The 26,597-nt window shown below is 35.6% G+C and overlaps 1 protein-coding gene across 9 annotated transcripts in view; it reads right to left on the minus strand.

The window, feature by feature from the left end:
- Positions 1 to 2,425: 2,425 nt before the first annotated feature.
- LOC131847731 (sodium/potassium-transporting ATPase subunit alpha) overlaps positions 2,426 to 26,597 on the minus strand; it is a 55,611-nt gene continuing 31,439 nt past the window's right edge. The window contains exons 2-18 of one of the 9 annotated variants that reach the window (XM_059197374.1): positions 24,897 to 25,003; positions 18,673 to 18,753; positions 18,259 to 18,390; positions 17,671 to 17,841; positions 16,847 to 17,068; positions 16,125 to 16,343; positions 15,837 to 16,017; positions 15,240 to 15,497; positions 14,473 to 14,822; positions 13,893 to 14,144; positions 13,530 to 13,741; positions 13,085 to 13,268; positions 12,470 to 12,685; positions 10,524 to 10,618; positions 6,275 to 6,449; positions 5,852 to 6,084; positions 2,426 to 5,671 (exon numbers count right to left, since the gene is read on the minus strand). In XM_059197374.1, the coding sequence (XP_059053357.1) occupies positions 5,551 to 5,671; positions 5,852 to 6,084; positions 6,275 to 6,449; positions 10,524 to 10,618; positions 12,470 to 12,685; positions 13,085 to 13,268; positions 13,530 to 13,741; positions 13,893 to 14,144; positions 14,473 to 14,822; positions 15,240 to 15,497; positions 15,837 to 16,017; positions 16,125 to 16,343; positions 16,847 to 17,068; positions 17,671 to 17,841; positions 18,259 to 18,390; positions 18,673 to 18,753; positions 24,897 to 24,905 (3,111 nt within the window). In that variant the 5' untranslated portion in view covers positions 24,906 to 25,003 and the 3' untranslated portion in view covers positions 2,426 to 5,550. Of the gene's footprint in view, positions 5,672 to 5,851; positions 6,085 to 6,274; positions 6,450 to 9,257; positions 9,353 to 10,523; positions 10,619 to 11,970; positions 12,066 to 12,469; positions 12,686 to 13,084; positions 13,269 to 13,529; positions 13,742 to 13,892; positions 14,145 to 14,472; positions 14,823 to 15,239; positions 15,498 to 15,836; positions 16,018 to 16,124; positions 16,344 to 16,846; positions 17,069 to 17,670; positions 17,842 to 18,258; positions 18,391 to 18,672; positions 18,754 to 24,896; positions 25,216 to 26,597 lie in introns of those variants that run through there. The other 8 variants (XM_059197372.1, XM_059197373.1, XM_059197370.1 and 5 more) reach the window with 8 other exon arrangements.

Here is a 26,597-nt window from a genome sequence, read left to right on the forward strand (position 1 = left end):
GGCTTGGTTCGGCTGTCAAATGCGCGCATGCGTTGTCGGCGAGGGGCACGGCGGGGCGTGTGGAACATTCCGTGTCGCTATAGGGCGAAGAGTCTCTTTCTTTCTGTGGTATAAGTATCTTCGTACAATATATAGGTATTTTAAAAGCTATAGAACGTAGTCCTCAAGGACGAGGGCGACACGTGCCCTCTGAGGATTATAATAGGGTTGCTGTTAGATCACGTAGGCATTCAGTGGTTTTAACGCGCTTCACATGAATAAAATAAATAAATCAGGTAGGTACTTCAACCTGCTGCTGTTGCTATACACCTGTAGCTACATAAGTTATTATAAGCATATTGATAAATATTGAAATATTTGAAAAAATGAGGTGAATTTATAAATTTCATTGTATTACTTTATGTAATTTATTATTTTAAACTTTAATTAAATCTCGATCAGAGCTATTTAGGTACATAGACAGACTAATCAAAGTAGACGTTGTTAAAAAGTCGTTTTTTTATCACTTTCAACTATTTCAGCCGCAAACCAGCTATATATACTACGTTAGAAATGTGTTTCTGTTGATGGGTGAGATAAGGAAGTGAAATTATAGGGTACAGTACACCTTAGTCTACTGGATTCAACGTATTCATAATAAATACCACGGACGCGTTTAAAATAATTAGGCGACGGTCACCACTCACTATCAAGTGGGTCGTCAGCTTCTTTATAATTCCAATTATTTAAGAAAGAGATAACAGTTTTTTTATATCATACTCTTGGTACTTCAGATTATAGTCGTTCGCTTTATTATCCAATCAATTCTTCATTACGATTTGTCCACCAAATATTCGTCGAAACTGACCTATTAAATTCAAACAATCTATCATAGCATTAACAAGTACCTAGTACCTATATTTGTTATTTACATAAATAATTAACATTAACAAAAGAATTATTAATATTCTTATTGTAAATAGGTCATCTAGACTTTGTAAAAAGTCGTCTGCTTACGTACCTCTTTCTCTGTAATTCACGCTAAGCAATTTGCTTTGTAAGATGTGTTACAGATTCTGAAATACCTACAGCCGTGAAATTACAATTAAAAGCAGAGAAGCTTGAGATCTAAGTTCAAAACATATTTAGAGGAACCACACGCATCAATTGATGATATTGTTGGTGCTGTTCGTAATTATAGGCATCTTCCTTTCCAGTGAGTTGAAAGAATATGATTTAACCAAAGCGAGAGTTATACATACACAAGAGTGAAGACTTTTCAGTCAGTGTTCATTCTAAAAAGCACATGAATAAAACAATTTGTATTTAATTTTGAAAGAACTATGAATAATACCTACTGTCGACATTCGTTCTTAATATTTAAAATTTTTAAAGTTGGCCGACAATGTTTCTATTACTACCACTAAGGTCGTCCTTGGTTGGCATCGTGTACCTAAGAGAAATCTGACAAAAAGAGTTCAAACACAATTCGTACATATGGTAAACGAGGAGGGTTTACCATATGTACGAATTGTTTGAACTTATTCTGCAAAATGGCTTGTTTACGGGTTATAAGTCAGGAGAAATCGTAGACTTGGTCACAAATGATGTAGGTTAGTGGCTGCTGTTTCGTACCCGAAGAGTTTACTGCCTGTATTTTTTATCACTTCGGCTGAAAATCACCAATGCGATTTAAGAGTCGCAGAATATTTTTATACTTTTTAACTCAGATAACTAACAACATAGATTGGTATAGTGTAATTTTTCGGGTCACATTATGATTAGCTTAATGTACCATAGAATAAATGACAATATTTATTTATTTATAATTCTTTATTGCACCAATATTAAAAGTAGATACATAAAAAGAAAATAATATATATCTAACAATATGTATTGGTATCAAATATTGATAGTCTCATAATGAGTTTAGTAGATTTTTATCTACTACGAACCTGTTAGTTTAAAATTATATTCAAAATAAGACGGTCTAGGAATAATATAGTTAACAGTGTGCGTAGCCAGGTAAGATGCATCCTAGGCTAGCAAAGCTGGTCAGGGTAGAGGCCCCTAGTAACAATGAACCGTGGACGGCACAACTCGATAAGGTCCTCGGCTCTTATCTAATTTTGAAAGTAGTAGTTGATCATCCTTAACATCAGTTGAGGGTCACTAACTATAACTGCTGTTAACTGTTTTGTTATCGTGATTAATTAATATTAATGATTTTTACTAATATGCATAATAAAGGTGATAATGGATTTTCATTTTTGTTTTTCTGGTGCTTTAACAACTCTACAAATATTCAGGATATTGGGTAGGCACCTCATGATTAAAATAGATTTATTTTTTAATGAACTATATTTTTTGTATGTTACTGAATACATCTAAATGCATTTGAGAGAGAATAAATAGGAAATAAAAAGGTAGCAATAAAACTCTGCAATAATATTTTGAAAATGTTTTTTTTATTAACACTTACATTTTTACAGCGCTCCTAGCCAACAGAGTAATACTATAAAATGAATCGGTGTAAAGAACTGTCGAACGCAAAACAATGTTAGTTCTACAGTGTACGTTAAACAAACCGCTTACAAAGATCGGATCATTACAATAATATATCATGAACGACTATTGTCAGTGAGATGTACATCATTCTCATCAAACAAGCACAGAAGGTCACCCTAAAGAAACGAACTTCATTTAAATCTATAAACATTTCATATAATTTAGATTTATTAGTCGCTATAATGTTATATTTTACTTTTGTAACCATTATTATAATGTTATATGTATTCGTTACGAAAAATTGAAATGAATCTCTCCACTTGGTCCTTCTATCCGGCCGGTGGCGCCGCAATGGCGGCACCCCTACCCACGCCCCCGTCCGTGCCGTCCGGCTCGTCCGGCTCGTCCCGCCCGTCCGGTCGGTCCAGCCTCGTCCCGTCCATCCGTTTGGCCAACAACGATATGTGATATTTCACATAAAATAGCAAACTAACCCCAGAGAAAAGTATGCTTTCAGGCGATTAAGCGCGTACATTTTTTAAAGATGTTACATGTTGAAGTAGGTATATGTAGTTTTATTTCAAACAATAACTCATAAAATCTTATCTATTGTAACCAGATGTAAATTACAATTTCTTTCACAATGATAGGTATGACAAAGAGATCCAGATTCTTGGAATCATAGATCGCTTTATCCAGCATTTATATCTCGGCGTTTTTTTTAAAACGTCACTTTGAGACTGTCCCATTCTATCTTCACATACTATTCCTAACTACGACCGCTCTCGTAGAAGAGCCAAGTGGTGATTAAAACAAGATGACTCTATAATAACTGTATAATTTTAAAAATTTCTAATTACGCTTTCCTACATTTTGTTATTATCTTTTAATTAAGAAATAAAATCTTACGTAATTATCATGAGCAGCCTATTTTAATAAATTTGACGAAATTCGCTAATAATCTGATTATTCTTTTTATAAAAGAAAAGCATCGTGTCCGAGCGCGGTGTCGCGTGACTCGGCTCGCGAGACCACTGAGCGCCGCCAGCGCTGCATCCAGCGCCGCCAGCGAACACTCAGCCGAAGACCCACGAACTAAATCAGCCACGAGGGAACGCTAAGCAAAGCCGTCAAACCATACTCCAAACACACTCGTTCACAGATTTGCGCCTAGAACCTTGCTTAATTTGATAAGTGAATTACTATTCACCATAACAAAAATAAAATATATTAATGACACATTTAAAATCCCAAAAATATGAATAATGTAATTTCAGATTACAAAACGATCCGCGAAGATCCTCATTAAATAACAATATCTTGATAATTAAATATAATATCGTGGTTCCATAATACCGAATCTTCAGTGTTAAAACCATGTCAAGAAATTAATAACGCTTTCCATACTCACTCATTCATGGAATAATGGCTTTACATTTGCTGTTAATTAGTTTTCCCTCTGGACTGTTTTCTAGCTGTGGGCCGGGACTGACCACAAAGACCAGATATAGAGACAAACGAACAATAGTCGACGGCAGTGCTGTATGAACGTGTACGGGCCGCGGCGAACACTACGCCGGGGTCCCACCTCTAAGCGTTCGCGTCTGTGTATGCTTTATTTATCTACGTTTACAATTGAAAATACGGCATCAAAATTTCAACTACCTACCTAACAGTAAGCAGTAGTACACTAAAACTCAGGCACTCCACATCGACCTCTCATACACCATGCACCCGATCGAATCATCAACTAAACATTATTCACTCGAAAAATTCAACTTAATCTAATTTACTTAAAATACAATAATAATAATAATGGCTTCTTAACTGTTAATTTTACAACAAATGCTTTTCGTTGGCCGCCGAGCACGGTGCGCGGCGGGCGTCATACTTTTGCCCACCCGAGTCACGAACGATAAACTACCGCTAAACGATCATTTATTACTTATTACATAAGTATGTGAAAAACAAATTTTTAATTAGTATTATTTATTCTATGTTATAATGTCATGAGTGTCAATCACCGGGGCTTACTATGTGTGTGGTGGTGTAGTGTGGTGGTGGTGGTGGTGGTGGTAACGGTGAGCTGCCAGCTGCAGTCGACTGTCTGAGCCGCGGCCGCGCACCCCGCGAGACATCCGCCGAACGTAACCAGAGATTCAACATACTCCATGAGATTCATAAACTTGTCACGAGTCATTCGAGATACTCAAGTTACATTTTAAACAATTTTAATACAAAAATAACATGATTCATGATTTAAAAATAATGTTGTGTATAATATCTTTTTTATCATCACATATATCCATCATTCTCCACTGTGCATATATACATACATAGTTCATAAAAACAATACTGGTGAATCCGCGGGCGAGGCCCGGCCACGTGTCGCGGGACGCGCACGTCACACAACATACACACGTGCCCCGTGCGGAGCGATGCGGTAACAAGCGGTGAGAAGCGTACACGACAGCGATTACACATATACCGGAACGGCATCGCAACCTCTGCCGCTCTGGCGCCAGGTACGAGCACAGACCACATACCCCTAGCGAGTGGCCGCGAACCGCACTCACGGCCGACACTTACCGTATACATTTACAATATTCATGCAAAGAGGCAACATCCGACATCTAGCGCTATGTGCGGGGCACTCGAGCATAGATATCAACGGATGTCGCCAATATATAGATATTGAAATGTACACTTTGGATATTTGCTACTCAAAATCAATACACATACGATTCAATACCGCCTAACAGCGAATTACCCATGCCAGTACCGCACGTAATTTAATTATACTAGTTAATATTGGCGAGTCGGCGGGCGGCCGACCACGACGCAGCGTGGCCGCTCGTCAGTTGATGTCCCGGGAGACCGACACAATCGTTCACGCATCACCTAGTTATGTTTGCATGCATATATTGTACAGTATAACTAAAGCATCCGCCCGCGCGCCACCTCTAGGGGTTATGTGCTCTGTGGGCATGAGAACACAAATGAAGTAGTTATGTACGCAGTAACTAAGTGATGCACGACGGTGTGGACAGTGGTCGGTGGTGTTTAATAGTAAGTCTCTTGTTCGAGCCATCCGCCCGGGTTGCGGCGCAGGTAAAAGCGCCGGATCTCGTCGTAGATAAAGATGGAAAGCATGAACGGAATAGCGGGCAACCACCACACGAACCTGGAGACAAAAGACAAAAATGAGTAAATCAAGTAGGGTAGAGGATCGAGTGAAATTACCTAGTATATCCTTTGAAATATTATCTAGCTCTATGCCTTCACGTAGTACTGTTACCACTGGTCATAATTGCCTTTAGATAATTGAAAATATTAAGTTTTGTTTTATTAGACGGATACTCACTTGAGTGGATACATCCTGAGGCCTTTGTCCATTCCAGGTGTATAGGACAGGAAGGCGGCCAGAGCGGTTTCAAAGATAAGGCCAAAGTTAAGTGCCCAGTTGCGCATGCCTTGGTGGATGATGGAATTGCGTCGGGTCTTGCATATTATCAGATCGGCCCACTGCACCACGACGATCGACACGAAGAAAGCGGTGTGGCACGTGAACTCGAGGGCTTTTCGGTCCCGGTAAGTCTGGAGATGATAAGAATTTGTTGTTTTGATTATGATTTATTAATAGTAAAAAAAGTAAAGTATAAGCCGTTTAAGTGTATACCATTTGTTTTTTTATTTACAAAACTGTTAGTATTACTATACAATAATGTAAATGTAACATTTTAGAAGTTCTAACATTAACATGTTCACTTTAACATTGAATACATACCCATTCCTGTCCATAGGAGTCGGTCAAGTCGTTGATTGCCTTCGAGTCCCATTGCTTCCTGATGCCGAACAGTTTAAGCGGCAGGAAACCGTTCTCAGCCATTATCACGAAGTAGACGAAGAAGCCGGCGGCGGCTTGGATCATACCGATTTGCCCATAGGCCATCGAGATAAGCCTGTCAAATCCAACAGCTTGTGTCAAATGAGAACTTCAAATGATGTAGGAAAGTGAATTATTTACTGGTGTGTTATTGTTGAAAATCAATTAAACAATGCACGGTGTATTTTAATTTTAAGCAAATTCGTGCAATTCTGTTGATAGGACTATGTTGACTTTGCATAAGTTACTGATCAGTCACAATTATTGTACTTTAAACATAAGAGTAACGATTTAGAGACATTGAAATCGATTAAGTACTATGTCTATACATATCTCTAAAACTTTAGTTCAATTTGGCATACAGGTTAAATCTTTATTCTCAGGACAGACATCAACTGTAAAGATTAAAATGATTTTTACTTATTTATTATATATATAAATATATTTAAATTATTAATTAGTTCACTTAGGTCCGAATAGAACGGTTTTACTATGAATGAACACGCTGTTCTTCACGAGTAGACAATTTAAATCAAAAACTGTGTAACGTCGATATATCGGGAGCTCGAAAATAATATTTGAACAAATGTCTCGTTAACATAATATGTACAATTCCACCTAAATATTAAATTAAATTAGAGATATTTATAGAGAAGCGTATATTCTAAACGATTCCAATGTCAGAAGAGATGGATTTCATCTCTGAAAGTGCATATCTAATACTATGATTGTACATAGGCATCAGTAGAACTAATATAAGTTTAATGAATAATATAATTACATTTTTGATTCTAATACTGATCAGTAGTGTGAATCTACAATGAATAATTCAATCAAATAATTCAATAGATTAGTTTGTCATATATTTATATCTTTGCCTCAATGAAAACCAAATGGAAGTTGCAAACTTTTCTGAATGTATATATAATACAACAGTACGAATATTTATTATTGCGATCGTATACAGCATACATAAAAGTTACAAAATGGAAACTAATTACGAAGTCGAAGCAGTTAGCTGAATTTTAGATTAAATACTTCAATAAAAATTAGATTGCAAAAAAAAATTAAATTTTATTTAAATCTAATAAGTATTATTCTAATAAGTAATAAGTTCAATGACACCAATTTATGTAAGGTCTCTAATTATATTATGATTACACTCATCAAGAATCATTAGAATAATTAGTCTTGCATAAAAAATAAATATAAATATAAAATTTTGATATAACAACTGCGTCAGACTTAGTAATTATGAAAGATAACATTCAAAAATAAATTTCTATGTTTTGGTTTTCATATTAGCTATGGAAATGATCAGGGGTACATTATACTTACCTAGAACACCCAGCATGCAGATTGGCAGGAAGAAGAAAGCATGTTCATAGCAATGTAAGTAGGGGTTACTAGCAAAGCTCATTAAAAACGTAATCATTTCCACATAATTTATAGAAAAATTACGTATTTATTTAGTCCACAGACACAGTCTTGATTACATTAATATAAAGATACACGACACAATTTGTCTACTAAACTTACAAAATAATTTTATAGACAGCAAAGTAAGGAAACTTTCGCTGTTTGCACATTACAATCTTTTAAAAATCTTTATATGTGGAAACTACATTAAAAAAAATTAAATGTAGAAATTCCCAGTAGCAATTTAGTACAAGTTCAAGTAGATCGCATATGCGATTACTTTGAATAAAAACAACGCAGCAAACTAGATGTAAATTGCGTCTATACACCTATGTCTGTGGTATTAGTGGAATGGAAATAAATTACATTTCTAATGTGATAAATAAATTACAGGCATAAAATATTGGAATAGATAAGTCAATAGTAAGGTAACTTAAATAAAAAGAGCCCTACATGTTGTGTGTGAGGCGTGGAAGCTATCGTAGGTAGCGAGTGATAAATTGGCACATCAGCAACGTGCTACATACTATATAAATATAATATATAGATATATACATATTAAGAGAAATAAATACTATAATACAATAAAAGTAATATAAATACCGCTCCAAATAATAACGAAGAACTATTCTAATGCTCCATGTCACCTAAATCATTCCGTAATGTTTATTTTTACTATGGATCTACAGACTATTACGACACGTCACACAAATTAATCCACTAGTGCGTTGTCTATTGCGAAGACTACACGAACCTCTAATATGTTCACTAACGTGCATTTCAATTACATTGTAGATTTTTTTACTAATTTTGAAACATGGAAGAGTGAAGATCAAAGAAGTAGAACAAAGATAACTAAGCTGCTCTAAATCTATGGTTTAAAAAAATAGACTTCTATGCAATATTTAGAAATCTATAATAAATTTATAAGTTATAAAAGCTTTCGTTTAGCGTTTAATATAATAATATATGCTATTTATTTGTATATTTATTTTGTATTTAAAAATACTATATTATAATAAAGTAGGCAGTTGGTAGTTTACTACGAAATAAATTTGTTTCAATATTCATTAAAATAGCCAATTGCTTAGTGCTGTGTTTTTATATTATTATCACTCTTCCACATCCAGTATATTAAACTGTTGTTAAACGTCAGACAATACGGGTAGCCTCACTGTTCAAAATTAATTTGATCATCCCTTGAACAGTGAATATGGCTTCAGGCATCACTTTAAATACGCAGTAACTGTTGCAAAGCGAATTCGCCAGTGAGACCCAAATAAAAATCACCTGTGTTACCAGTACGAAACAAATGCATGCATTAATTAAAATAGGGTGTTCACTGTCAAATTAGCATTGAGTTTCTGGTATTTATCGCGACGTTACTTGAAAGTGGGCTAACAAAGTGTTGACACCCATATCAGTAACTAGAAGCGTGGCGACGCGCGAGCGCGGCGGGGCGAACCTTCTGTTGACGAGGTTGTCGCGGTAAGGGTCCCGCGGCTGCCGCTTCATGATATCAGACTCGGGCGCCTCGTACGCCAATGATATAGCAGGCACCTTCGGTAACACCAAGCAATCAGGACAAACCAACACACGCACACGACGGCGCACCCGCGGCTTATACATAATAAATATACGTACACACGTCGACCGGCATTGCCGCATGTACAACGCACTACAGGCTAGCGATATCAGGAAACAATTTTAAAAGTTAGCATTAATACTAGTTATTGATTTACTTATTTATTACGCATAAATTAGCTATAGATATAAAAATAGAAAAAGTGGCGTGATTAAATTTTAAAATTAAGATAACTTTACCTTTCTTAATAAGAATCTTAGTACAAAATTTAATAAAGAAACACTACGCTAGTGATAGAAGTTACAAATAAAGGTTAGCAGCGCTTAAATAACATATTTTTTTATAAATATGTAGTATGTATAATACAAATTTGTGTAGCTGTTACCTAGAAAATAGATGAAATTAGCCTAACAGTAAAATATACGAAACTGTGTTGTGGTGAAGCTTGTGGAATAGTTAAGTAAACTGAATGATGGCGATATTTTGTGTTAAATAAATAATAGTGTGTCATGGTATACATGGAGATATGAGAGGTAAGAAATGAGATACAACTTAATATAGGATAAACAATATAATCAGAATTAAAAAAAACAATGTAATACTAATAAAATAAGGGATTCCGTCAATTCAAATTTTGATTATGGAAATATTTTTAAGCCAATACAAATTGAATATTTACAATATTATTTTATTAGTATACATAATAGAATGTAAATTTCATAGGTATACATGCACGATAGACAAATGACAGAGACAGAGAGACACCGAACACTTACCTTTCAAACAACCACTCACAAGACATTTAAATTACCAATAAATCCACAAAATGGAACAATGCGTTTGAATGCCACATCGTCACAACGCATTACTCCATAAAGACATCAATCTAAATACGTTAAAGGAAAGGAGATTTGTTAGTATAGAAAAATGTATCAAAAGACAACGCAAGGCATAAGTTAGGAGCGGTGCGATCGTCGCCTTCAATATACACATAGAGAGTGAGTCGTGTACCTACAGGACACGCGTCCACACACGCAGGCAACAACCAAACTTTAATATTGAAGACTAACTTACACGTGGTAGCAAGCAATTAGCGGATAGAATAATATCTTTGAACGAGTGTGGATGCCACTCGTAATGTTTTACCTCTCGTTAACGAGTTTATCAGTGAAAGGATTACGCGGCTGTCGCTTCATTATGTCAGATTCGGCCTCCTCGTAGGCCAGGGAAATGGCGGGCACCTACACAAACACTAGCGATATGAGCGGACGGCGGACGGCGGACGGCGGACGGCGGACGACGACCGCGCGCCCGCAGCGGCGCTCACGTCTCGCGCTCCAACAAAGCGTGTGCATTATTATCACATGTGTACAACATCCAACATTTAGCAAGCCAATTGCAATCAGACGCCACTACTTCCATTTGAATCTTGAACATACCAATGTAGATTTCGGCGCATGCTTGCAACTACTTGTAACGCTTAAAACTATGTTATAGAAAATAAATAATCGATAACACATAAAAATGTAGTTCATGGGATGACTTCATAGTGGCAGGTATGGGACGTTATTGTAATGTGGAACGCAAGTTCAATCAAATGAATGAATGGACATTTCCATCTCGGGACTTTACAATGGGCGCACATTGATGAACGTTTCAACTGAACGAATGACAATGGTAATGGTATGACGGTGACTGTGATTACATCAGTGTGCTGTGTCTGTCTAATTTGTAGAGCGCACTACGTTAACCTGTACGGGGCACCACTTCTTTGTACTATTACGCTCGTCACCATTAGGTATATGTAAAAGCTAAATGAAAACACATACAATTATTAAACTTCTAAACTAGGACACCTCTTAGGCATGTTTACATATCACATTTAATATCCAGATGCTGTATTAGTAGATTGTTTGTTAAATCGCCTGCATGATACTACAATTCAAAACATCATAACACATTAATTCTGTTATAGCTATCTTACACCACCATAAGAGTCTTCAGATTCATAACAACTTTAACGTGGTCACGAACTTTCTCTATTTTCATACATCACTTTTTTTCTTTACAAAGCGTTACATATTACTGTTAATAAATTAATAACTCCGATAAATCAAAAATAATTAAATTTATACCTAAAATTATTTCGTTTAAAATACAGGATAAAATGTCCTAATTAAACTAGTTAATACGTTTTTGTTTGTGACGACGTTTTGTGTTTGTGACGACGCTAAAGAATTCCTATCTACCATGAAATTTTGTCCAAATTTTCACAAAGTCAAAATTCAAAAATAGTATATATAACTTCAGCCACTACCGGTCGACTCGTCCAGGAAGTGTATTATAAGGAATGAAATAGAGCTATTACGGCCTTAATCTTAATAAAAATATTTCACGCATTTCAACAAACATGAAATATGGTTATCAAACTTTAGGACGCCATTTCATGGTAAACCTGACAATTATGATTACATAAAATTACGTTACGTTCTATTAGAGAAACACCACTCGTCACGATATCGAAACAACATGTTATTAGCTGAAACCAGTTAGGATTATAATTTGGCAATACAATGCTACACGTAATAGAGACCTCTCGTTGACAAGTTTGTCGCAAAATGGGTTCCTGGGTGGTCGTTTCATAATATCGGCCTCAGCAGACTCGTACGCCAGTGCAATCGCTGGCACCTAATGTCAATCACTTATATTGGTATTTTTATAACTATTACCTATGTAGATATCTCCACAGCTGAAATTTCTAAGGAAAATATTATTTCCAAGCTGTCAGTGTGTGTATATATGTTGATATAAATGATTTTCTATTTAAAAGTATTTTCATAGTATTTACTAGAATACACAGAGTAACAGCTGAGAATAGAACACTTAATTTGTCTTGTTTAAGAAGAAAATTCTATTTCAATATTTATTTCGTATTTTTACAAATACGATATCGTTCCTTTATTACAAAACAAAATAAATTAATAACTTGAGGGCAACTTTATTTAGATGCTCTGAAATCTGTAAAACGAAACGATGTCGTATTGTAAAGTTCCTAATAGACCCTAACTGAACAGCTATAAGGTCGAACTTACCATGTCAGTTCCAAGATCGATGCAAAGGATGGTAACAGTGCCAAGTGGTAAGGGAATGTCACACAGGATAAAGGCGAGGAAGGGCGAGATCTCAGGGATGTTGGACGTGAGGGTGTACGCGATGGATTTCTTCAGGTTGTCGAAGATCAGGCGGCCTTCTTCAACGCCAGTGACAATAGACGCGAAGTTATCATCCAGAAGAATCATGTCGGCGGCCTAGGATCCAAATATTTACTTTCAATCAAGTTATAGATATTAGCACATAAATTGGGAACTATTTTTAAATTTGTTCACTTAATTGTTCAAAATGAATATAAATAATTAAAAAAACTATTTTTTAGAAGTCTGAGAATGCTATTGAACTTACGCCGTAGACAGAGAACCGACTTATTATAGATTCTTACCCAGATTTCTTTCTTCGTCTACATTATATAACTTCTCCAAGTCAATTCTGGAGACCTATTACATTCACTTTCTCTTCCCTAAATAGTATTTATCAGTCTCGATCTTTACATGTAGCTTCAATGTATGCAATTAAACTAAATCGTAGCTATCATATTTTATAGACTTATTAGCACATACAGAGTACAATTTGTTACCAAATCACAAAAGTACCTGTTTAGATACGTCAGAGCCAGCGATACCCATGGCCACGCCGATGTCAGCCTTTTTCAGAGCGGGAGAGTCGTTAACGCCATCGCCGGTGACAGCCACTATAGCGCCGAGACGTTGGCAACCCTCTACGATGATCAACTTCTGTTGTGGTGATGTGCGGGCGAATACGATCTCAGTGTGATACCTGTATGGTAGTTACACAGTACGTTAGTTTAATAGCTGACTTGTACTAATTATTTTGGACAGCCCAAAATGATAAAGAATTTTGGGAAGTCTAGTTGATTCTTAGATATATGTATACATATGTATATATACGAGTGTTTCAAGAGCAGACTATACAGTGTGTAATGAGATACCGGTGAACATTATTGCGAGAAACACATGAAAGAACTCAGGCTAAGAGTCTGTTCAAGTTACATATAATAAAAGAGAAAATATAGCCTACTTGAGAATTTCATCCAACTGATCAGAGTTCAACTCCCTAAGTTCAGTTCCGTGGACTACAGCGGCTTTAGCTTCGCGGGGATTCACTTCCGATACCGGGATGTTCAGTCGGGCGGCGATATCTTCAACAGTCTCGTTGCCTTCTGAGATGATACCGACGGACTTCGCAATAGCCTTAGCTGTGATAGGATGATCGCCAGTGACCATGATAACCTGGAATAAAAATTGAAATTCTGGACCCACAGAAAAAGTAACACTACGGCTATAATTATAAATGAAATCTATTATGCAGGAATCGAACACATTATTATATAGCAAAGTAGCGTAGTTGCTAAAAATATAAAGAAAATGTTATTCAACTCACTTTAATACCAGCTGATCGACATTTAGCAACGGCATCAGGCACAGCAGCGCGGGGAGGGTCAATCATACTCATCAGGCCGACGAAACGCAGATTGTCCAAGGGGAAGTTAGGGTCATCCGTGTTGAATTTGTAACCGATGGGATACTTGTCTGAAGGCAGCTGCAGATCGCAGAAACCGAGTACACGCTCGCCAAGACCGCCAAGTTCGAGATATGCGTTGTTGAATGCCTCCTTCATTTCTTCGTCTAAGACCTAGTATTGTAAATTAAAATTTGATAAAGCTTTTATACAACTTAAACCAGTTTAGTACGCGCGTTACATCATGGTGTGAGTGAGACGCATAATTCCGAGAGCTTAGTGATGTTCAACAAAAGAATTCATAATGCGAACATGTATTTTTTTACTATTACACTTTGACTTCAAAAACATTGCTATAAGTTATTGACCGCATCAGTGCTACAACCCGCAGTGTAAAAGTGTATTTTATAATTTGGTACCAGTACATTATAAAACTACCAATTATTTTTGTATTTTGAAATTTTTACATAAATTAACACTTTAAATAATTGATCTCACTTACCTTTTCCTTGCCACCAATGAAGATAGTGCTGCAGCGTTCCAGAATTCTTTCAGGAGCGCCCTTCATCACTAGCTGATGGCGAGGATCGCTTGCATCATCACTTTCGTGAACAGAGACCTGGTATTTGTTGGTCGAGTTGAAGGGAATTTCGCATACTTTCTTATTACGTTTCCTGATAGACAAAACGTCACCGAGAGCCAGTTCCATGCACTTGAGCAGTGCAGCTTCAGAAGCATCGCCAGCGACTTCCTTTTTCAAGATAGGCACGCCATCCTGACCACCCTTGAACTCAGCGCGGTTGCAGAGGGTTGCGATTTTGGCGAGTGCCTTGAATCCGGGGCTGGTGCGGTCTGAGAACGTTCAATTAGATTTATTATTACTTAAAAGTTTTTGAAGTATAATAATATAAATTCTGTAGCTATATCGTGAACAGAGACCAGGTCCATTAATGTACTCTTGGATTATATGAATATACCAATAAATCTATTATATACTATAATTTTTATTTTGCAAACAAATATTTTACACTTATACTCTGTGAATATTTTCATACATGTCATTTTGCAGTTTTGAACGGTACTGCCGTCGGTAATTTTCGTCAAGTACAGAGTAGACGAAAATTTTGTACAAATTTATAACTGTGTCACTGTTTTTTAGTTTGAACAATGAACCGATAGGACAGTGCAATTACACGGCACGGAGAATATCATGGTTCTTAAGAAGATCTGGAATATTAGCTTCTTTGCCATTCCAAATGGATTACTTACCATATTGTACTCCAGATTGGTCCTCAGTAGTGTCAGCTTCAATGATTTGGTTATCAAACCACATATGAGCTACCGTCATTCTGTTCTGGGTGAGGGTGCCGGTCTTGTCAGAGCAGATAGTTGATGTAGAGCCGAGCGTCTCTACAGCTTCCAAATTCTTTACCAGGCAGTTCTTGGAAGCCATTCGTTTGGCAGTCAAGGTCAGACATACGGTCACAGTGGCGAGTAAACCTTCGGGTACATTGGCTACAATGATACCTGTAAAAATAATATATAGGTAGGTATTAATAATATGTAATTTATTATGATTACTAAACATCTATTTATGTAATGGTTCTTAAAATTTGTTTCTTTTTTTATAATTTAATAATGCACACTACATAAAATTTTTATCAAAAAAGGAAAAAATATTAAAAAATTAGTAAATACGTTATTTATACTTTTTCGTCTGTCTGTCAATTGTGTTTCATGGTTTCTCGATAGGATTAAAAATTATATAGTTACTATTAGTAAAAAAAAATAGGCAACCTTAGAAAAAAATATTTAGTCCGTTTGATTTTTGTCCATTAAAAAATGTTGTATAATAAAAATTCTTACCAATAAGGAAAATGACAGCATCGAGCCAGTGGTAACCGAGAATGAAGGCAATGACGAAGAACGTAACGCCAAGGAACACAGCTACACCAGTGATCAAATGGATGAAGTGGTGAATCTCTTTTGCAATTGGCGTTTCTCCAGTGTCCAAGCCAGAAGCTAAGCCGGCGATACGGCCCATAACCTAATGAATAAATAATGGACATTTAAAAATTACTCTTACTTTGACAGCTGTAATGAAATATTTATTATAGAAAAAACAGTTCTGTGAAGTTTTAAAAATATACTCACAGTATTGTCTCCACAGCAGATAACGATGCCCTTAGCGGTACCTTCAACAGCGTTGGTAGAGAAAAATGCCAAGTTCTTAGTCTCCAATGGGTTCTCATTAGTGAATTCAGCTCCGCGGGACTGAGGCTCCGATTCGCCGGTCAAACTTGAATTGTCTACTTTGAAGCCACGCGCCTCGATAATGCGGACATCAGCCGGGATACGATCACCAAATTTCACCTTCAAATATTTTTTTATTTTATGCTTCTTTATTACCGTGTAAACACAGACCGTGTAAACAGTTTCCTAACAAATACGCAAACCATCAGCACACTACAATATACGGCCCTCCCTTCTGTGTTCCAATACCATACATGTAGGATGCCGTACTCGAACTGGTAGTATTATTGTATATCTATATACATTTTTGAGATATGAGTATTTGTATAGTCATGAATGAATATAAATAGAGTCGCAGAGTGTAGTTGCTGAATTTATTTAAATATATATCTATAATATTATTCTAGGTTTGTTAATGGTGTAATCCATTATCTGAAAGTGGATCAGAAATATGAACTCACAAGAATGCTTTTATATAATAAAAAGTAATATAATAAAAATGTCGGATTTCCCTTTCTACAAATTCTTCCTTCCTTTACTTCAATAAAAGAGTATAGTCAAAATGGTAGATGGTATAGTTTTTCAAATTGAGAAACTCAATTTTTTTTGTTGTTGGTAATTACCTCAACAATATCACCAAGCACAAGATCTTCAGCACGCAGCGTCAACTTCTCGCCTTCACGTATGACAGTAGCGAACTGTGGCACCATGTTCTTGAACGATTCCATGATCTTTGATGACTTGCTTTCTTGGTAGTATGAGAAGATGCCCGTCACAATTACTACAGCCGCCAATACAATGCCGAGGTACAAGTTGTCGTCCGCTGGTTCCTCTACGGTACTAGCCTGTAATCACATTCTTTATGAATATAGTTTTAGATATATACATTGATGCTAGAATATCGTATTTGTGACCTATGAATTAAATACATGCATTTTAATATCACTATCACTTCCCTATTGTCCAGTTCGTATGGCTCCTTCAGTTTTGAAGCAAATCAACTGGTACACATGTTTTAAAAGCAGTTAAATAGATTAAGTAGACAACACTTTAGTTACAAATAAACAAATGAAAAGGAAGGAAGTAGTCTCTTTTCGTCCTCAAATAATGTGATATCGAAGTAAACTATTTATATTTTTCGAGGGTTTTGTGTCATTGGTCCTATATTGGGTCTATTTTATTAAAACTGCTTTTTAGGACCCTATAGGCACATATAAAAAAAATAAGCTACAATGGTTAGCCGTAATTGGTAAACTGCTGTGTACGTATTCATTAAATTAAACTTTCTTCAGCAACTTAAATAGCTTGTAATACAACAAATCCCAAGCATTGTATACAGTTATGCCTGTTTGATTCACACATTTACCAGGTTCATCCAATATTCGTAAGTATAACATCTATTAAAATTAGTCATGTTACTGTTATTTAATTATAGCATAATACTGACCTGAATTCCGTAGGCAATAAAGCATAGAATAGCACCAATCCAAAGTAATAACGCGAAACCGCCGAACAGATTTTTACAAAACTTCACCCATTCGGGTGTCTGTTTTGGTGGTGTAAGCGCATTTGGACCGTCCCTTTCGAGGTTTTCTTTCGCTTTTGCGTGACTAAGGCCCTGAAATACAAAGATTGTACATCGTAATATCCTTCTTATTATTATGGAAGATTAAAATGAATATTGTAATGAAATGGAATATTATAAAATTTATGAAGCATAGAATAGGCTAAAGAATCTTTCAACACAATTTGACTTGATAAGATTGAATTCTATCGTTGCCTCGGGTGGTACGACAGTGAAAGAAAACTATTACAATAAAAGAAACTATTCAACCTTTTTTTAATCGTCATATAGCCTGAAACATTACAGCCAATTACATTACAGAGTCAGGAATACTCAAATTTTAGTAAGATACGTATTTGATATTGTTACAACAGGAATAGAAAGAAAGAACTTTATTTCCAATACATTACAATAAGATGATAGAATCTTGACTAATGTGTTAATGAAGTTAGGTAAAAGTGAGTTACTTACATTTTCGGGATGTGTCTGAAATCTTTGGTATAGTTCCTCGGGTGTTACTTTGTGGTAGTCAATGTCCAACTCCTGTTTCAGATCATCTAAATCTCCTGTTTTCCGTTTTTTCGCGGGGGGTTTTCGGCGTGTCTGTAAACACATTAAAAATAACGTATAAATATATTAAAACTAATAATTTATTTTCCACCACCAAAAATTTCACATCATAAGTATTTTAACATTTTAATGTTCGTTATGTTTAATCAAGAAAGGAAAATATAAACAAAGTTATAGCAAACTTTAAAATAATAGTATGAGGTAAAAAAACATGCAATATCAAGCGACGATTGATTGCCGCGCTTTATACACTGAGTGCTGGCGTCAATCTTCACTTTGAAACATCAAATGAAAGATGGTAATGTAAATATAAACCTTGTACTGTCCGTCAGCGGTTCTATTATCGTCCTTAATGGGGCCGATGGTTGCGACGCGGTACGAGTCGGTACGGCCATGCTGCAAACACAACTAGGAGCTAGACACATTCTACTAGGGACCCTATGGGTCATGCATTATGAATTATGGCAGATGGTGACAAATAACGATACAGCACGATTTATAAAAAAAAGAGTTGCAGATAATGAATGAAATCAAGATAATGATGTATAGTATAAAATATAAGTAAAAGATTAAAATCATGCTATATCGATGCAAAAAAGGAAGTGTTTCGAAACTTATATAATAATTGCATTCAACAATAAATAATTTAGAAATTATTGCAAAAAATAAAAACAATTACGACGTGATAAAAGAGGAAGTACAAAACTACTGCAACATTAGCTAAATCGACTGTAAAGAGTAAATTACATAATAGGTCTATAAAATAAATGTATAGGAGACTGTGAAGGGGATTGTATGGCTAGCATACAACAATAGAACACGCGGTTATAACCTTGACGGGCGTAGGTATACCCTGGGGACCACTGCTCGATGACACTCAATTGATACATACGGTTTCGTTACGCATACAAACTCAAGAGCGGTGGCAAGGGCAATGCAAACATCGATACTTATACGAATGTTTCTTTATTTATATAGTTAAATGTAAGTAGTATTTCCTAAAATTGAACCTGTTGAAGATAAAAAACGTATTCTACTTGAATGTTTTATCCTATATAGGCTAGCCAGAGGCATTCTCAATTAAGAATGATTCTGTGGAAATTACACTGACGTTTTCGAATTCAGTGAACTGTATATTTTGTTGGGTAGGAAATTATAAATTTCCTGTAGAAACATGACATGAACTCTCAAAATATTAAATTACAATTGTATAAATTATATAATTATTAGGTAAAATAAGTAGCTTGTCCTTATTTATTATTGTATATATTTAGTGTTTAATTACTTCACCCAGTACATGTAGGACAATGTTGTAGTTTAGAACATTTATATATTAATTAATATATGATTAACAGAGAGATAAATTATACCTACTATATTATCACTAAACGTACGTAAAGTTTATGTTCTAAAAATAAAATAAAAATTTTTTGGCTTCCTTGTAGATTTATTCTATTCTTTAGATAGAGAAGTCTTAAATTTTGGATTCATAATATCAGGTATTTTAATGTACTTATATCTACAGTACATAAATTAATATATAATTTGTTCTATTTAGTTCTGGAAGCTTATTTTTTAGCTGTACTGTTTTATATGTGTCTGCATTTGTCGTATTCAATTTACAATATTTTAAATATTTACTTTTAAAAAAATACATCAGATCCTAAATTCTGGTATATTCAACGGAGACATTTTATCTATCCGCAAAGATTAAAGTCACGGGTAAAAGTTACTAATATATAAACATGAGATGGTAAACCATTTTGTGCGGAAATGCTAATTAGGTATGAAAAGGAATGTTCCAGAAACGACATCATCTCTGCGAATATTAAATTTGCACCTGTCCCGAGGGTGATTTGTGGCTATATTTACGTATCGCCCGGAACTGAACATGGACTCGGCGTGTGTTGTATTTGTAACGTTCGCATTGTGTGCAATAAGGGCGCAATGTCGTTACGTCTAAATGCGTCCACGCTGCTGCGAACAAGTCAGTCGTCGCCGTCGATAATTGATCAACGTTTTCATACAGGCATCATTAGACCGCGCCCTGAATTCCATCCAAGGACATCACACGAATAAGTGTGGCGTTCGGTGGAAAATTTACCATCAAAATGATTGCGGTTAAATGATGCCAAAGTCAAAAGCTTATAAATTATACACGACGAGTTAGATAATAGATTTCGGCTATTTACGAACAAGGGCACGATCTAATCTGTATGAAACTTAATTAAGGGGCTCTAAGCCGGCCTCCGAATGTGGAAGGCGGAGGTGATGCAATATTCATATGACAGAGGGCGGTGGATAAGATCGTGTTAACTGGAGAGACAGACGTGCGGCGGCGTGGTCCGTCGTGTTACATAAGCGGCGGCGCGCCGGGCATGCGCACTGGGGACCATCCCCCACTCGGTACCTTCGACATAAATAGCTAAAGACAAGGTTGCCACTTACCACCCCCAGGCCCTGGAGACCGCATTTATAATCTCTATAAAGGTTAAACCGGAATATCTGATGAAAAATCGAAACCAGTTCCGTCTGAACTCAAACATGAACAGTTTGCGAGGGGCGAGGTGGGCTTTAGTGACAATTCAAAATGAAACAGGTCTCCAGTCACGGAAAATATGTCAAAAGGAGATGCCTGTCTCTTTTATAGTCGTATTTGCAACCAAATCGTAAAGAGAAGTGGGGTCATTTTGTTTTTGTACTAGATATAGCATGCTGAATATGCAAACACAAGGACATAAAATATAATATTAATAATAAAAATTAGGATTCGATTTAATTTTTTAACAAAGAGCTATGTGTGATTTATTACTGTAATACTATGTAAATCAATGTCAAATATTAAAATGTCAAACACCGTTTTGATGAAGATGACTATTCCCCCGAATACTCCATATCAATAATTCAGGAGAGAGCCAATTGTAAAAATTGCATATACTAAATGTGTCGTTTATTAAAATGTCAGCCAATCAACTCTAGTCTCTAGTCAATAACTCTAAATATATCTGTATATACAAGTCAAGAGAAGGCTAAAGTTTCATTGACATTGTTGACGAAACTAGTTATCACCGAAATTTAGTGGATACTATCGTAGTAAATGAAGGAATGAATGAATGAAATAATTATAGGCGTGTTTTGAGTCGAGTCCTGGGATACTTCTTTTGCTCACAATGCTAAAAGTTTGCTAAAGTTTTATAATAAAATAATTATTTACTATTAGATATTGACTGTTTCATTACTGTTGTAATTTATTATATATTTTTTGTTAACCGGGATAAAAATAGTGCATAAAGACACTAATTTCAGAATTCAACTAGTTTCATAATCATTAAGAAAATTTTAGAACCGAATTTTCGATTTTTATTATAATGAATGCTTGCATAATTGTCTGTATGTCATAAGATATTATAATACGTGTCACTACTCTTATTCATCTCCGTGATGTGATAAGAGGCGATTACGCTTAAGATTTCGACACAAAATATATAGTAATAAATATTATTAAAACGTTAAATAACCAAAAGAATTTTACATTTATATATCTGTATTAAACAAAAATATATTTAAATTTCGTTTATTTAAATAAAGATAATTTCTAGAGGAAGTAAAATTTTAATTACAATCGAAGAATTGAAAATTTAAAGCCGCCCTAAACAGTTTAATTGTTTCAATTACATATCTATGTAAAAACTACTACAATGATGTCGTTATGATGAAATATTCCATGACAGACTCAAGATTAGGGTTACCAAGTATAAAACGATTTAACATAAATTTTCTTTTTTTTTTTACTGTAGCCTAAACTCGTATCTGCAGTACTTGCGATCTGAGAAATTAAAATATGTATGAGATTAAAGTCTGTTATATAATCCATATTGAGCATATTAAATTATATATAAAAGATATTGCTAGTTATTTAGCAATGAATTAAAAGATGTAAATATTCTGTTAATTATTGTTTTTTATAAATTATTATACATATTTCAATTTATATCATAAGCAATATCATCTTGGATGGCATTCTATAATTGCAATTTACTTATGTAATTATGTATGTAATACTTTTTAATGTGATTGGAGTAACAAATAAGTTTACTTTATTGTTCAAGACGAGGATGGTAATTGCAGGACTATCCAATATTCTTTACGATTTCTTCTACTCAAAAGGTTCTGTAGTAGACCGCTGGTAAAAAATATGTAAAAAGCTATGTAACTAATTAATAATACAAAGAGTTAATATATAAACTATAGGTAAGTTTTATATTAAATAGGTATAGGTGCTGGTGTCAAAAAGGATAAAGGAAATATTTATATACATCTAATTGTTCCTGATGTAACCAATTATGAAATATTGGCGTCAATTAATTAAATGTATTGCTGTCATAAAGTGCTACGAACATAATATACTTGGATATGTGCTTGAAATGGTGTACAATAAATAAAATATGTAAGATGTAGCTTAGCGATGTCGTAAATTAGATAATTATGTACCTTAGAAATATCCCCCAAGGACCGTCTAGCATCCTAATTGATGCGTACTGTCGTCATAAAGGATAAAGGAAATACTCCAATAGAGCGACAGTACTCTATGCGATTTAAATGACATAATGACGAAGCAATTTTCTAATAAACCTTCGGTGCTCTTATAGTTCTCGTGTCCGAACCACGGTTCGCTCCCGCGACAACCTGTTACCTACTTCCTTCAGAACACCTAGTAAGAAGCAGGTCAAAGACTACAATGGGTAATATAATAAACTATTATGTAATAAAAAAATAAAATAAACGGATACCATATCCCTCTGTCTATAAAGAATTCATTAACTGCGCAGACTTTAAATAATTGTAAGAAATATCTGCTCTTGTAATATATCTACCCTAATATATCTATCATACCCATTTCAGAAAGAAAGAACGAAAGAAAGAAAGAAAAATATTTTATAAAATTTCACGGTATCATATTTTGTCCGTTTGTCGGTTATTGTCAGATATTCGTTAATATGTTATAATTTAAGTATTTCTTTACTGTTGTAATACACACAGTATTGCATAAACATATTTTCTTTCTTTTTATGAAATTTTAGTACATAAATTTGGAAATAAAATCAAAACTATTATAATTTTTTTTATTTCTGACCAAAAGGTGAGTGGACATAAATGACCTAGTTTTAAAATTTGTAGTATTAAGAGGTAACAAATAAACGTTGATATAATGAATGTCTTAAATAATTACCGCTTAGGTTTGAATCAAATGTGCAAGTTTGAACTTTATATAAAAAAATTGTTATGTCCGTACCCGCCCGTTTTTAACCATGTTGCCATAAAGTTCAGTTCGGTTATGGATGAAAGATCATTTTATTAAAATAAATTGTTTAATCATTTATGATAATAATATACATTCACGACTACACTTAATTCTCGATTAGGTAGCCAGAGGTTGTTTCGACTGTCTATGTCGTTATAACAGCAGCAATTGACATACCCACATTTCGCTCGGTGTATTCAATTCTAATATAGCAGGAAACCAGACTACCGCAGTTTCTCTTATTAGTTGGATGGTTTGTTAGCGGTGTTTTCATCACCGCAGAGTCAATTCTAAATATAAACTAACACAAAGCTTGTCGGCTATATTTGAACTCACGACCTTTCGATCTAAAGGAATCACTGGGCTACGACCGACATCTCTTTGTTCTATTATATTAGAATAAAATATTAATTTATAAATTACATAATTAATTAAAATAATTTTAATTCATTTAAAGGCACGTACAAATAGCTAAAGCCATATCGCAAACTGCAAGAAAAATTATTAAAATCTCTCTCACAAAAAAAATCATATATAAAAAAGTAGATGGCTAAAATTGATATCCAATTATAGTTTCATATACGCTAGATTAAATCTATATCGATTAACAGTATTTGTTAGCAATTTTTAATGCTATTTCAATTCAATTACTCAAAGGAACTGATCCTGCACTGTCACATGAAAGACCAAGCGGAGTGTCTCGCTCCCCGCACAGATCGATACCGCACAGTTACGCAACCCAGCCGGCGCCGTCTCCTGACATTACTTCCTAGTTATTTTCCTATCTATCAAATTGTATAATCCATATAATACTAGATTAAACTACTACATTAAAATGAACAAATAAGATGAAAATATATCACAGGTAATGAGTGCGAAAATTAAACATTTTAACCTTATAGACTTTCAATTCTTCTTAATATAAAATGAAAAAAAAAAGAATGTTCTCGGTCTGATTTCTTTGTGCGCATTCTACTTCTATACATTTGTAGTGACAGCAGAACAAAGAGGATGAACGTGCAAATTCTGGTGTGAGACGACATAGGGGACGTGCCCTGGAGAAAGCAAGCACTTTTCACAAGCAGACGATCACTGCTCGGCTGTTGGAGACTCCTTCATCATTACCTTCCGCACTCACTATACCCGACATGCACTTCACCTTCACGAAAGCACTGTCCCGCAAAGATTTGCTACTGGAAAGGCTAAGGTAAGGCACTACAGCAAGCACTGCACTCACCTCGCCCATTTTCGCTAGTCTTTATGAAAAAGGCGGATAAAAAGGAGGTAGCCGCCTCTTGGTCTCGCCTCTGTCCCTCAACGGAGTGGGGTGGTTCGTCGCTAGTTCTGTAACAACGGGGGACCTTTTACGGTTTCCTCGTTCTAACGAAAAAACTTAAAATTGTGTGCGCTTTCACGTAGTCTCGTGTCACGGCACTGGGGCTATGTCATCGTGGTACGAAACTAAAACCCGGTATGAGAAAGAGCGCGGGTGGCAAAGGCGCTAAGGGCGCGACGCTCGGCGGCCAGTGTCGGGCGGCGACTGACGGCGGGGTCCGCGCGTATTGAGCCGACGGCGCACTGACGTCACACTGCGTCACGACGCCAGCGCCGCCGCCGCCGCGGCCGTCGCGCGCAGCCCGCCGCGCATGGCACCCTCCGCTGGTGCCACCGCCGCCGCGCCCGTCCGCTCGTAACCTTCCACAACGGGTACATTGACAGCCTTTCCCTAAACTATATCTCGATGCAGGCTGTCACTTCGTCAACATATAAGCAATTCCAAAATATCATAATCAGAGTATACTGGCGCTACGTTTACATTACGTGGCGATTGTTAGGCAGACGTTGTACGTAACAGAGTTTGCGTCAACTAAAAGTTCAGTACCGTAATCTTTATGTTAGGCATATGTTTGATAGGGCGGACGGCCGAGTGTCTCGCTGATAGGCCCACCCCTAATGTAATATTGAATATTGGCAGACTTCCTTATCTGTAAGGGTGACTCGAAGCGCTTACCTATCTATACGTTACTTAAGATACAATTAAAAGGTAATTTAAAGACATTGTGATAAGATGCAATACAATGTAAATCTATATGTATCATTTCCAAAGGATGGCAAATATTATAAAAATGCAACTTGGTTATATCGTTTGCATTACAATGTCTAGAGAATATTTTATTGCCAGTGAATATATTCTGTGCCGTTTTATTGCATTTGCATTATGATAATGTCATAACATTCGAATATAAATAAATGATAGACGTAAATGTTTTATTACTAGAGGGCCCTGAAGTGGCCGTTATTCCCGCGAACTAAATCCGCAAGTCTCGCCTTCTGGAACACGCGCGAAATTTATTACCTCACCATGGAGGAATAGAAAGCCGCATTACAACCAGAAAGGGGCTTTGGACGTATTATGTGGGGTCCATTAAATCCTTTGTCCGAAAAGTAATAGCAATGTGGAAAAATCTGAACCTCAAATTATCCACACCTTAGGGATTTCAATTATATGGGTAGGTAAGCCCATTTAAAATTCTTTTATACAAAAGTCACAAACCTAAATGTCTATCAAGGAAATATCGCGCACAATTTCTGCAACGCATCCATGCATTTGTTCAGAAAATCGATACTATAAATTACAGCTGCGCTGGCTGTGCCGCACGCAGTTCAACTCTACTTTATATATTAGGTACTGTGCGCATATAGGTAATGATGGATCCCATTTAAGAAGGACAGGCCGTCACGCGAAATATACGAGTTTACCAATAACAAAAACTGATAAAAGAAATGATAGCGTAAAGAGGAAAAGAAACTTAGTCGGTTTCTAGAGGAAAAATATATTGTAAGATGTAATTAGACAGCACTCACAATTTTACGCCTCGGTTTATTATTTTTTATCTTTTAAGACCCAAAATAAGGATATTAACAACAACATTAAGTA

This window comes from Achroia grisella, unplaced genomic scaffold (genome assembly GCF_030625045.1).
Source record: "Achroia grisella isolate CSIRO2021 unplaced genomic scaffold, CSIRO_AGI_Agris_v1 utg540, whole genome shotgun sequence".
NCBI classification, from domain to species: domain Eukaryota; kingdom Metazoa; phylum Arthropoda; class Insecta; order Lepidoptera; family Pyralidae; genus Achroia; species Achroia grisella.